We start from the raw sequence: 14,338 nt of genomic DNA, 5'->3' as shown, positions 1-14,338 counted from the left end.
ATTTCCCACACTGTTGTTGTATATATCGTGGAAAGTCTAGTTCAGCATATCATCTGGATTTTTTGACTCGTTGAAACCAGGTCTAACGTGTGGCGCAAGTGTGTTGTGCAGGCAGACAGATTTGGACGTGTGTATTCAGTAGTTGTTGGCTCCATTTTAAAATGCACAAAGAGTAAACATTTACAGCTAAAAATGGCATGGACACAGTATCACCTTTAATTTAAGTTGCGCCATCATTTATATGTCAGGAATGCCGGTACAAGCTGCAAAGTTTGATCAAAGTTAAGTCTTAATTGTCTTTATTTTTGGTCTGTACATAGCTTAAAGGACTCGGGCTGTAAACTAATGGTGGTTATATAAGAGCAGCTGCTTGCTGGTGCAATGTGCTGCAATTTACATATGATCCAATTAGTCGACTCATTGTGATTATTTGCACTATTGGGAACTAGTCGACAAGCAAAAGAATCGTTGTTATTGCACAGCGTAGTTAGTGGTCAACATGTTATTCATGTGACATGCAGAAAACCAGCCAGGGAATACAGGAAGTGAAACCTGAATTCGAAGTGTGTATGTGGAATTTTTAACTTCCACCCTCCCAACTGAACCTCCTGCCACCCCTTTGACCCCCCCCCCCCCCCCCCCATATAAAACTGTCTAGAACCGCCACTGAATGTAGCCTTTTGTTTTGTCCATGGACAAATGTTGGTTTATTATCTAAATGTATTCTCTGGATTTTCCCATTTTATTTTATTTTATGGTGATTGGTTATGTGGAGAAGTAGTCCAATTGGAACGTCTAAATGGCATCTACTCAAAATAAAACAAGTAATATTTTGCACATGAGATCAAAACAGACTCAAAACTTGACTTGTGCTCATCTACAGTATGGCATGAGATATTTATGAGTTTCAGCTAACCCATAAACTAGTTACCATAATGAATGACTTTTTTTGTTTTTGGGTTGTGTCATTCACAACAGCCCATACATGGTGAACTCCGAATGGCAAGTATCACTTCCATCTCCAGTCGCTAATTGAAGCAATGCTGTGCCCCGTCATGGCACCATTATGCAAATCAGCTGCTTAAGACTTTCATGCAAATGCACAATTAGAAACAGAAAATAGGAAGACACATTCATGCTTATGTGCATATTCGGCCTGCTTCGTACTAATGATCTTTTTTTGGGGATGTTGTTTCTAATACAAATCAACAAGTGTGTGTTTGAAATCTGGACATGACCGCTGGTCAAATCACGCCGACGTTATTATCTATTCCAACACGCCTGGTCTATCTGTCAACAGCAGATACCTGGCGCGACAACTGTGTGCTTTTGGCCAAAGTATTGCCTTGGAGCTTTATGGTTTTTTTTTTTTCTCCCACCCTAATTACAGATAAACATACGGCCAGGGCAAGCGCCGGGAGAGTTTGAGTCTGCCCAGACCCAAAATGATAATGATGTGGATATGATATTATGAATATTTTCCAAGGCAACGCATGATTTGAAGACGCTTTGAGTCGACGCCAAGGACAGTCCTTAGCAAAAAACCAACAGAGCGAAGAAGCCAAAAATCACAGGCCAACACGGTATTATTATTAAAATTAAACCTGCAAAATTCAGCAGCGGCGCGAGGAAGAAAGCAATAAAAGGTAATCTACAGTAATACCACTCCTGTGATACGAACTAGTAACTGTATTTCCAGTCTAGTTAGATATTCCAAAATGTATTATGATTTTCAAGACTCCGCTGATGATAGATATTAAATGCTATTATAGCTAAAGGGGAGAAAATTGTGTGAATGCGGACATTATGTGCATCAAAACAGATCATATTTATAGATTCAAACTCAAAAAGTGAGTAAAATAAGTCAATATTAGGGATATTTAATATCACTTTTGTCAGACCGATCTCACTACTCAACTCGTGAGTAGTCACCGATACCAATATCAAGTACTTTTTATGCATAAAATATATATAGATTTTTTAATTTATTAAAATTACACACAAAAAAAGAATACATATATATGGGTCAGTCATGGATACATTTGTCCAATGATGCCCATTTTATGAATTATCATGTGGTGCGAACAAAGAAAAATAACTTTTGAATTTTTTTTATTTTGGAGCAGCTATTCGGTTTACAGTGTCTCACAATTATATACAAAAGTTACCTTTTTGGATAGCTAATTGTTAGCCCCATAGCTTTAAGTTGTAAAAATCTGGTGTGGCCATTGTAGAAAGCTATCCATGACGGGCATATGTCCTAAATTGTAAATATTAGTAAAATAAATTATAGATAGTAGTAAATAATAATAAAGATGAAATATGAACTATGTTTTTTTATTTTTTTATTAAATTAACTGTACTGGGTCTGGTATAATCCTTAACCGTCAATGACCCATATCCCAATAAATGGTTCTAATTTGTCATTTATAATTTTTGATCGTAATAAGAAGACAAGAGGGTATAAATAATAATACAAATATTTAAAAAAAGAGAGCAATGATGATGACATGTCAAATCGGTACAATTACCGAATGAACTGAGCTCTCCAGAAAAAAAAAAAAAAAGACCCATATCCCAATAAATGTTTCTAATTTGTCGTTTATCATTTTTGATCGTAATAAGAAGGCTTTAGAAGGTGGCCGATAATACTTGCACCTTGAAAAAAGGCCAGGCATGGACCCAATACGATGCATGGTATCGGTACTTGCGCATATCTAGTAAATATAATTCATTAATATCAATATTATAATATATGTTGGATGTTATCCGCAAATAGATCAACATTCAATCAGATTTATTTAATAAATGAATAGTTAATTTCGGCTTCCGTATACATATACACACAGAAAAGAAAACACAAACACAAAGATACTGTAACAGTTATTGATGGTTATGTAGTATGTGAGTCAGTAGTCCTGACAACAAACCTGATCATTTAGTTTGCCTTATATATATATATATATATATATATATATATATATATATATATATATATATATATATATATATATATATATATATATATAACATCCTTCATATATTCACAAGAATTTATCTTTGAGTTTAATGAAAATATCTACTGTTTTTATTTTGTATTTGTGACCTAGAAACATTTTTGCAATATTTTCTGTTACTGTAACTTAATGCATCTATGCAAAGTCTTTGTGACTCGAATTTGACTGGGGTTGAAAAGCAGGACTTTAGTTTTCCTAGTCATAGTCGGACATTGGAAATGTCCCTGTCTTCTTGAATGCAGCAGTAATATAATCTTTGTAGTTCTCCCTAAACCGATTTGTCACAAATTAAAGCTCAGTGTGCTCCCATTGTCCTCCGTAGGTGACACCTCCAAACTCATCTGGGCATATACTTGGGGTGGGATTCGTGGTCCGCTAACAATGCTTTGTCATCCATCATAGTTAGTAGTACTCGGGTTCATTAACATGTCACGCTAACCTTGACCAACTCTCCTCTCCAGGAAGAAAAAAAAAAATCATCAGAATTCATTTCCTATAGTCAGAAAAGAAGTTCCAATACTGTCAAGATGACAGGGAAAGATGCCTGCGGGGAAGCGGAGACGAGTTAAGAATAGCAAGTGATACCTTCCACCTGAGGGAAATAACCAAACTCCTCCCTTTTGTAAAGGGAAAAGAACGTCCTATTCTCGTCTCGTTCACATTGAGTTTTCCGCAAAACTGCTTTCTCAGAGACAACAAGGTGGGCAAAAAGGGTATGAGTCATTTCGGCCTTTTTTAAAACCACCACAACATTCTCCATTATCCACCCCATAAATAAATAACCTGCCCAATATATTCCGTTTCAACGCACACAGAAAAGGCAACAGATGGAGTTTTTCTTCTTGCAAAATATTAAGACGCTTGTAAAAAAATATATATATATATTTTTTTTAAATTCCTTTTTACTGTTTAGGAACACTTCCATTAGATTTTAGTATTGATGATACATTTTTGCATTGTGGAAAATGTGTATTGACGCGCAAAATATTAAGACGCTTGTAAAATAAAAATAAATTCATTTTTACTGTTTAGGAACACTTCCAATAGATTTTAGTATTGATGATACATTTTTGCATTGTGGAAAATGTGTATTGACGCGCAAAATATTAAGACGCTTGTAAAATAAAAATAAATTCCTTTTTACTGTTTAGGAACACTTCCAATAGATTTTAGTATTGATGATACATTTTTGCATTGTGGAAAATGTGTATTGACGCGCAAAATATTATGACGCTTGTAAAAAAAAAAATCATTTTTACTGTTTCGGAACACTCCCATTAGATTTTGGTTTTGATGATACATTTTTTGCATTGTGGAAAATGTGTATTGACGCGCAAAATATTAAGACGCTTGTAAAAAAAAAATCCTTTTTACTGTTTCGGAACACTCCCATTAGATTTTGGTATTGATGATACATTTTTTGCATTGTGGAAAATGTGTATTGACGCGCAAAATATTATGACGCTTGTAAAAAAAAAAAATCATTTTTACTGTTTCGGAACACTCCCATTAGATTTTGGTATTGATGATACATTTTTTGCATTGTGGAAAATGTGTATTGACGCGGAAACAAGTCTTGGCACTGAAATACTGTCAGGGAGGGGCTAGCAAAGAGGCTGGTGTGACGTATGAATAATTCTGTAACAGATTTAAATGCAACAGGGCGTGAGAAATGAGTCTCGGGTGTTTAATTTCATACCTTGTTACGGCTTTTGACTGCAGGCCGGCCTTGGTTTACAGAGGCACACCGTAACCCAATGAAATGTGAATGGTGCTTGCCATATTCTTACATCACCATGCACATTTGTCTGGCACACGCTGTTTGTAACCTCCTGTATCGAGAGTTGAGAGTTGAAAACTTGAAGATCCCCAGTACGCATTCCCTTTCACACATCTGCTGTCCTGTTCCGTTGGTGCACTGATTTTCCAGACAAGACATCATGAAGCAAATCATTTCCAAAGCCCCTTCCACACTGCCTTGCCAACAAAATGCTGCATGCATTTATTTAAATAATTAGATGACGCAAACCAGCAAATTGTTCGTCTACTTCACAGGTGTCTTGACTCCGGCCCTCAAGGGCCATTCCTCCATGTTTTATATGTTTCACTCCAACACACCTGATTCAGGCAATCAACCCATCAGGAAGCTCTGCAGGAGCCTGATTTTTGAATCAGGTTTGTCAGAGGAGGGAAACAACTGAAATATAGGTCTCAAGCACAGTCCTCCATGTTTTAGGGGTTCCCCTCTAACACACCTGAATCAAATATTCAGGATCATTATCAAGCATCTGCAGAGTTTGCTGATGAGCTATTCATTTGAATCAGGTGTGTTGGAGGAGGGAAATCTTTAAAACATAGGTCTCCAACTCCGGCCCTCGGGGCTTCAGTCTTGCATGTTTTATATTATAAGGCTGATAAGGATCATGATCATCTGAATCAGATGTGTTGGAGGAGGGAAACATCTAAGACATAGGTTTCAAACTCCGGTCCTCTGGGTTGTAGTCCTGCATCTGCACTAGCCTGATAAGGATCCTGATCGTCTGAATCAAGTGTAATGGAGGAGGAAAATATTTAGGTCCTCTAGGGCTGGAATTCCCTCCTCTGAAATTACTGATTTTTATTATTAGGGTCGTTATCAGGCTTCCGCAGAGCTTGCTGATCATTTGAGTCAGGTGTGTTGTAGTCCTGCATGTTTTAGAGGTTTCTCTCCAACACACCTGGATCAAATATTCAGGATCATTATCAGGCTTCTGCAGAGCTTGCTGATGAGATTATCCTTTGAATCAGGTGTGTTGGAGGAGGGAAACCTCCGAAACATAGGTCTCAAACTTCGGTCCTCGAGGCCGCAGTCCTGCATGTTTTAGAGGTTTCCCTCCTCAAACACAGGAGGAGGGAAAATCTTTAAAACATGCATGAATGTCCTCCAGGACCGGAGTTTGAGACCTGTGATCTAAAACATGCAGTATAGTGGGGCACTACGACTGGAGTTTGACACCTGTGGTCTACTTCAATTCCTGCGTCCGTACCATACACTCAGCCAGTTCTTCGGTTCTTAGGCAATTGGTCTTGCCAGGATTTTAACCCTTCATATTTTTCTTGCATTTTCCAACAAGGTCAGTGATGCAGTGGCTCAACAGGGTCCAGTCCTTCCTCTACTGCAACGAGAACGGCTTTTGGGGAACCTTCCTGGAAAGCCAGCGAATGTGCGTGTGCCACACGGGCATCACCCTGTGCCAGCGTCCGATCCCTTGCGTCATCGGGGGCAACAACAGCTGCGCCATGTGCAGCTTGGCCAACATCTCACAATGCGGCTCCTGCAACAAGGGCTACAAGTTGTACCGCGGCCGCTGCGAGCCCCAAAACGTGGACTCGGAGCGGAGCGAGCAGTTCATTAGCTTTGAAACAGACCTGGACTTTCAGGACCTGGAACTGAAGTACCTGCTACAGAAAATGGACTCGCGACTATACATCCACACGACGTTCATCAGCAACGAGATCCGCCTGGAGACTTTCTTTGACCCGCGGTGGCGTAAGCGCATGTCCCTGACGCTCAAAAGCAACAAAAACCGCATGGACTACCTCCACATGATCATCGGCCTGTCCATGAAGATCTGTCAGATGCGCAACAGCAGCATCGACCCCATGTTCTTCGTCTACGTCAACCCGTTCAGCGGCAGCCACTCGGAAGGGTGGAGCATGCCCTTCGGCGAGCACGGCTACCCCCGCTGGGAAAAGGTGCGCCTGCAGAACACCCAGTGCTTCAACTGGACCCTGTTGTTGGGCAACCGCTGGAAGACCTTCTTCGAGACCGTGCACATCTACCTGAGGAGCCGAGCCAAGATCCCCACCGGCCTCCGCAACGACACGGGGCCTGTTGATCTGGCGGACCCCAACAAGCGGCAGATCTACATCAAAATATCCGACATCCAAGTGTTCGGCTACAGCCTGCGCTTCAACGCCGACCTGCTCCGCAGCGCCGTGCAACAGGTGAACCAGTCGTACACGCAGGGAAGCCAGTTCTACTCCTCCTCGTCCGTCATGCTCCTCTTACTGGACATACGGGATCGGATTAACCGCCTCGCCCCTCCGTCTGCGCCCGGAAAACCCCAGCTGGACCTCTTTTCCTGTATGCTCAAGCATCGGCTTAAGCTCAACAACAGCGAGATGATCCGAGTCAATCATGCCTTGGACATGTACAGCACAGAGATACTAAAACAATCCGATCATCTGACTGCAAAACTGTGTTGATCGCTTTCAAACGGCAACGTAAGGACGGAGAACCGCAAATGAACTGAACCTCCAGGGTGGGCTCTGATCTCATTTTTTTCTTTCGGCTTTTTCCTTTTTTTGGACCTTTTCTGCCTTTTTGATGTAACTCAAACTTTATAAGCATACTTCGTAAAAAAGGGGGGGGGGATATGGAAAAGGCAACAATGAAAGGAAGACCTGAATCGGAACTAAAAGGACTGTAACATACCTGTCCAAGCATGTCTGTCATTCCTCCAAAGAACTTTATGGTCAGAGAGAGATTTAAAAAAAAATAATAATAATAAATACTCGTGATAAAGAGGCCTTGATTGAAAGGTTTTATCTGAAACTGCCATTCTTCTTTACCTGCGATGTAAAAAAAAGAAAACATTTTTAACAAAAAAAATTAATCAAGCGGGCAGACCAGATATCCTTTTATTTCCGCTAACATGCAAAATAATGTTTATACACACCCTGAGGATTTCGAAACAGCTCTATAGCGTGTAACGTAGCCAACACATTTATTAGAGAGTCTTTATTACTTTTCCAACCCTCGGCGAGTGGGTGAGTTATGAAGCACTCGGTCATTGTTCTGACATGTAAGGCACACGCAGCAGGCCGATAATGCATCGTCACGTCAAATAACAAAAAGCCAGCTGTTTATATATATACATATACGGTGTATGTGGGTGGATGTGCGTGTTTGTCAGCCAGCGCATACCTTTTTCGTTTTTTTTGGGCTTGATAACTTGAATGTGTCCAATTTTCAATTCAAAGTACTTCTTGCGTGTTTTCACTTTTTATTTATTTTTTTCTTCTTGTGGTTTCACAAGGCAGTAACTTTCCCGCTGCGTGAGTGCGTCATTGTTGTGGATTTAACAGTCGATGCTAATTTTGTACCGCTTTGCGTAAAACAGACAAACAAACAAAAAAAAAATGGTAAAAATGTTGTGACTGCTGGTTTGTGGAGCTTTTTCTTGGGCACCAAAATGTTAGCGTTCATCCATCAGACACGTTGACGAAAAGCCATAGACGCCCCGCCCCCTCCACCCAAGCTAGAATAATGGTCGATTCCATTTCATTTTACGTGTACTACAACATGATTTGCTTCTTTCTCAGTTGAATAGAGACAAAAGCACAGCAAATAGTATGTTTCCATTGGATTTCGGTTGTGCTACGAAAAATATGTATTCAAATGTAAAATCTAATATTTTAATCTGAAATCCTTACACCACCCCACCACCTGTTTTTTTTTTCTTTTCTATTTAAACCTTACCCTATACGGCAGTGGTTCTTAACCTGTTTGATCATACCCCATGAGTTTGGCGGAGGTCAAGACACAGACCAACTCAAATGATTTGTGATGATACGCCCAGCTTGGCCATAATTGGCTGCATGCGATCATGCTACATTGCTTGCTTTATATGTGCTGCAGGGAATTTGGTGCACTTAGTAGTCGACTTGTGGCTGTTGTGATGGTACGTCATATGATTTCTTTACTATTGTAGTCCCTTCATACTGCTGAGTAAAAAAGAAAATGCAATATAAATTCACATGTGTAACGGAACGTATGGTGTTCCACAGGGTTCAATTCCGGGGCCTCTGCTGATTTCATTGGATCCGAGCCTGGGTTCCATCTTAAGAAACAGCTGATTGTTTTTGAAGTGGTGGAATTACCTGCATGATTTTCAATGCCAAGTTGAGTAATTCTAGTCCAGAGAGGGGAATACAAAAAAACAACGCTTTTGAATTCAAGGTGAAGAGAGCCAGATTCGTTGACAAAGACAAAGCTACACTCCTTATTCATTTTGTTCACCAGTAAACCCTATACCAATGTCTTGTATTTGAGAAAAGTCGCATTTTATATTTCAATAAAGAAGGGAACAGTGAATGCGCATAGCAAACTGGTTGGGTTCAATACCTCCAACAAGGTTAAGAACCACTGCTTACATGGTGTATGTTTTTTTCTTCTTTGTTATCCCAGATGACAATGTATATAATCCCATTTGTTGGACATGGAAATGATATCAACGTTTCTCTCATGTGTTTTGCTGGTGAAACCTGTTGACCTGCTGTTATTAATATTCTATTGGCACAAAAAAAAAATGTATAAGACCCCGCCGAGTTGAACAAATCTCTTGAGATTGAATTTTTATTTTGGTTCTCTTGCTATATATTGCTGCTTTACTGTTAAGTGTGACACTTAGTCTTGTGGACATTGCAGAGGCACATATTCCATACTTGGATTTGTAGTTTTTAATCAAAACCATTTATTAAGTTCTGATTCCCGTCGCGACATAGACATAACTTGAACAATTGACCTTTTAGTTGCTTGTATACACACAGTTGGGTCTCTGGTGTTCCTGTCAACATGGTAAGTGTGAAATTACACAACGTAAATCTTTTGTGAGCTGTCTATTTCTAAAATCTGTCTGTGAGCGAGTCTTTCCGATAATTTTGCAGAATTTGCAAAATACCGCCTGCACATCGATTTTCTCCACCCTTGACTTGCACAGGTAGGCTAAACATTTATTGTCATGTCAAAGATAAACGCTAAGAAGAGCTGGAATGTTAGCGCAGATTAGCATTAGCTACACATTAGCGGGGCGGACAAAACAAACGTCAAAGCTTATTTCAACGAGGCTTTACATAAGTTATTGTGACGGTTTTATTTTTTATCCCTGGGATATTTTGACAAAAGCATGTCGCAGACCTATAGAGACCACGGAACTGTTTGTAATGGTGGAAAAGAATGCATCATGTCTCTGTGTGAACAACTAAAAAGTTCCATTTATGTGGGACTCGGTTATTATTTCAAGCGGTAGACTTTCCATTGTTAAAGTTAAAAATAGAAAGCCGTTAAGAAAAAGGTTCCACCCCTCGAATAATCAAACACTCTTAAGTGTCATATCGCATTAGTTTATTCCGCTCAACTACAAATGTTCATTTTAATAGCATGCTAATCTGGACATGGTAGAACGTGGCGTAACATCCCAAGTGCAGCATTTGCATTTGCATGCTAACAATTATCATCTTATATATTGTATATTAGTAAAAGTTGACTTTTCCGACACTGACAGCAGCTGTCTCGACATCTTTTACGCGTTTTTCACTTTCATTTTCGATAACACTTTTTTTGTCTGTTTGTTTATTTTCGTAAAGCTCTTGGGTGCTTTGGAACGCGGGCGTGCCGCTGGTGAAACTGTGCCTGAATGCCTCCCAAAAGCGACGCAAGTCGAGGCCTGTAATCCATGCGCTAAATAGTCCCTGATTCATTGGCACTATAGATTGGACAATTCCTAATAAATGATATCACATAATTCTTGTATTTTAATCGTATTATCGTAGTTAAATAAGTGCCTGTTATCTATCCCTTTAACATGTTCCGAGCTGGTCAGAATATCTCGATCAATGACAATCTCCTCTAAAGGAGCTTTTTTGCTGTTTCAAAAAGAACAAATTATACACTATACTGTACATTTTAAAAGTACTAACCCTGGTGAAGTAACCTACAGTAAATAAGCCAGCGTATCGGTACAAAGTTTATCGTAGGATGGTTCTGGTCAGGTTTGTCACACTCTGAGACTGTTTTTACGTTATCAGGACCATTTTCTGTTTGATTGCGTTTGTTGTTGAGCCACTGCAAAGTCCATAAAACAAGCACATGTTTATGGTGTATATTTTATTTTATATATATATATATATCACAAACTGACAACGTAAAACCATTCTTATAAGGGTGCAATTACGATCGCTTACACTAACCTGTTAAAAAAATGTAGCTATTTTTCACATTTATGGTGACAAGGTTTGGCATTTGTGAGAGATTTCATGTAAAAATGGAAAGAACATTAAGGGAACCTCCAAATCCACCAAATACATTCTGACTGTATCTTTTTCAATTTGCACCCAGGCAAGAACCGTTTGCAAATGTTCCACTACTTGCAGTGTATACAGTAGAACTAAATTAACGGCAGTCATTGACACGTCCCGCATCATGCTATGTAGTGTTGCTTACATGTATCCATTAAAATGTGTCCGAAGAAGAATTTCGCACCTAATACCTTGCCAATGTAATGGTTTTTTTTCCTGTTTTGTTGAGGTCATATCAGCTTCTTTCAATGAATGTTTCATATTATAATCTATTTCTCATTAAAAGGCTATATTTAATAATTTTTGGCAAGCTTGTTTTTTTTCTTCTTCCTCCTTCTTTGGAAAGATTTAGCATTCATTATCAATTTAAATATATATATATATATATATATATATATATATCAATTAATTTCCAACACTTTCAACTGGCCACCGGTAAGAATGTCAACCAGAATGCTTGTCGATATGTGCGCAACATTGCATATTCTTGTTATAGATATGCAAAGCTGTATTGTAAATCTGTTCTGACACGGTTTCGCAGTGCTCAATTTGACAAACCGTTTACTTTTCAGTTTACCTTGAAATGTGTCTGAAGGTCTTAAAGTTATCACTTTTCTGTTTTAGATCTCACCTGTGAGACAGTAGACACCAGGTAATTTGGCAATGTGACTTGTGAGTAATGTGCAACATGAGCATTGTAATGATACGTGCGGACAGCAACAAAAATATGGCTACCAAACACTACTCTCTCTTCCTTACGACTGGTAAGTACGCCTATTTAACTCATTCACTCCCAGCCATTTTCACTGAAGCAACCCCCTTCACTCCTGGCTGTTTTACTGGATTTTGACTGATTTTGCAAGGCCCACAGAATATTATGTTCTATTGCTATAAAAACATGGAACCTACCAAAAGACAGATTAGAGTCTCTTCTTTCACCAGGAAAAAAAAAGTATATTTGTATCTGTTCTCTAACCTGCTGAAAACACTGGGGAAAACAACTTGTTACAACATGGCCACAACTGATCTCTTATACTCTGCTGCCACCCGCTGGCCATTTTTTGTAATAACTACCATTGCTTTAAGCGACCTCTTCAGGTCAGATGTTCTAGCATAACAAATTATTAACTTCATTTTTTTTTTACGTATAAATACGTTTAGGGGGAGTACAAAGTATTACTAACCGTATTTATACGTTTTGGGGTTTGAATGAGTTAAACGACCCGCCATTTAGCACTTATGTCATGTGACTCAAGCACCATGTGACATATCAATGCAGTGCAAATGATATCCCTCCATAAGTGTTTCCTTCTCAAGGTTTCTTCCTTTTTCAAATCTTTTTGCCGGGACTTCTCCCTTGCCCGGCCGGATGAGCCGTTGAGACCAGGCGATGCTGTTGATCTCTGTGAATTGTGGAATTATGAAGCCCTTTGAAACTCTTTTGTGTTTAAGGGTTATATAAATAATCTTGACTTGAGTGGAGGAATGAATCGAATAGTTAAGGAGGAAAAAGGGAACAATTGCTTAAATTTACGGCACACGGTTCAGCTTTTAGCAAGAAGGATGAGAAAAGAGCCTTTAAAGGCAAGCTATTGTGCTCAAGCAATTGGGGCACTCCACTCAAGTTATCAGAAAAAAAGTGCAAGTGCAGTTTATGCTTGCGTTTGAGACGAGGCCCTTTAAACTCCCCACCTGAAAGTCTTTTAAAGCTAAAGAAGGTATTCAATTTGATTGGCCGACATCTGGAAGCTTTGTTATTTGTTACAATGTCTTTAAAAATGTTAAGATTAGAGTGGAGCCCTTTTGTTGCATTAGCTTTTTTCTCCCATTAGTCAACAGGAAATGAAGAACACACATGAGGTTGCCAGCTGTGCCCCCCCCCCCCCACACACACACACACACTCACACACGCCCTCCAACCGAGCTAATTGACTAGCTATTGTTGTCCAAGCACTTCAAGTAAGCTTTAATCAATCGCTCCATGCATTTCATTTGCCTACTGACTACTTCATCCACTTAATACAAATCAAATGTTTCTCAAATAGCCGCCTCACCTTTTTCACATCTGGGAAAAAAAGAGGTAGCCTTGTCAATGCCATTTTCCATGCTTTTTATGCTGATATTTTAATAAAGGGAGGTGGGATCAATTTAAGTTGAATGAACATCTCCTCAAATAGATACTTCCCTTTAGCATGTCAGAATAAAAAAAAAAGAAAGAAGAATATTTGCTTTTAACTTCAATTTTCACGTTATTTTTTTTATTAAACTGTGTTTTCCGGGAGAATTATTCACTTCACACAAATGAATACACAGACCTCCCCTCTTTAACTACAGGAACAAAACAAATAGTCGTTCTGAATCCAGTTTCCAGGCTGTCTGTCAAATAAATGCTGCGTCGCAATTAGTCAGCTAAATAGACACCTCCCTTTTTCACATCAGGATAAAAAGGTTGTTGTTTTGAACTTGTTTTCTCTCAGTGACTTTACTTGCAGCCAATAAAATCATTTCAAAACCTGAAAATTGGTCATATTCAAGTTTTAAAAAGCTATATAAATGCGCAAAAAACAAAATACACTCTTATTCAGGTTTTTAAAAACCCGAACAAGACCCCGGAGTTACCCCTTTCCCCATCCATCCATCCATCCATTTTCTGTACCGCTTGTCCTCACAAGGGTCGCGGGGGTTGCTGGAGCCTATCCCAGCTGGCTTCGGGCAGTAGGCGGGGTACACCCTGAACTGGTTGCCAGCCAATCACAGGGCACACAGAGACAAACAACCATACTCACAATCACACCTATGGACAATTTGGAGTGTCCAATTCACCTGCCATGCATGTTTTTGGAATGTGGGAGGAAACCGGAGTACCCGGAGAAAACCCACGCAAGCACGGGGAGAACATGCAAACTCTACCCAGGAAGGCCGAAGCCCGGACTTGATCTCACAACCTTTGCACTGGGAGGCGGACGTGCTAACCAGTCAGCCACCGTGCCGCCTTTCCCCAAATCTCATAAATTGCAATTTGGTCAATTTCTTTTTTTTTTGGGGTGTTAAGTTTACAAATTATTGACTCATCTTAAGTGTTGAAAATGGCTTGCTGTCTTTGATGATGTAACGTTAATGCTTGAACAAATATGCCGTTTTGGGGTTTCCTGAAAAGTGATCATTTGGGAGGTGCAAGTTTTCAGCCCGACGCCAGCAAT

General features: G+C 39.5%; 1 protein-coding gene across 3 annotated transcripts in view; it reads left to right on the top strand.

Moving 5' to 3' along the window:
• The window catches only part of brinp1 (bone morphogenetic protein/retinoic acid inducible neural-specific 1), a 154,798-nt gene extending 143,360 nt beyond the window's left edge, over positions 1 to 11,438 (top strand). For all 3 annotated transcript variants that reach the window (XM_086096940.1, XM_086096939.1, XM_086096941.1), the window contains one exon: positions 6,131 to 11,438. In XM_086096940.1, the coding sequence (XP_085953066.1) occupies positions 6,131 to 7,265 (1,135 nt within the window). In that variant the 3' untranslated portion in view covers positions 7,266 to 11,438. The remainder of the gene's footprint in view (positions 1 to 6,130) is intronic.
• The last annotated feature ends 2,900 nt before the right edge of the window (positions 11,439 to 14,338 follow it).

This window comes from Leptonotus elevatus, chromosome 15 (genome assembly GCF_054856555.1).
Source record: "Leptonotus elevatus isolate MCC_2025b chromosome 15, RoL_Lele_1.0, whole genome shotgun sequence".
Lineage (NCBI taxonomy): Eukaryota > Metazoa > Chordata > Actinopteri > Syngnathiformes > Syngnathidae > Leptonotus > Leptonotus elevatus.
The sequence above is the reverse complement of the archived record's forward strand: the minus strand, read 5'-3'. Positions and strand labels throughout refer to the sequence as shown.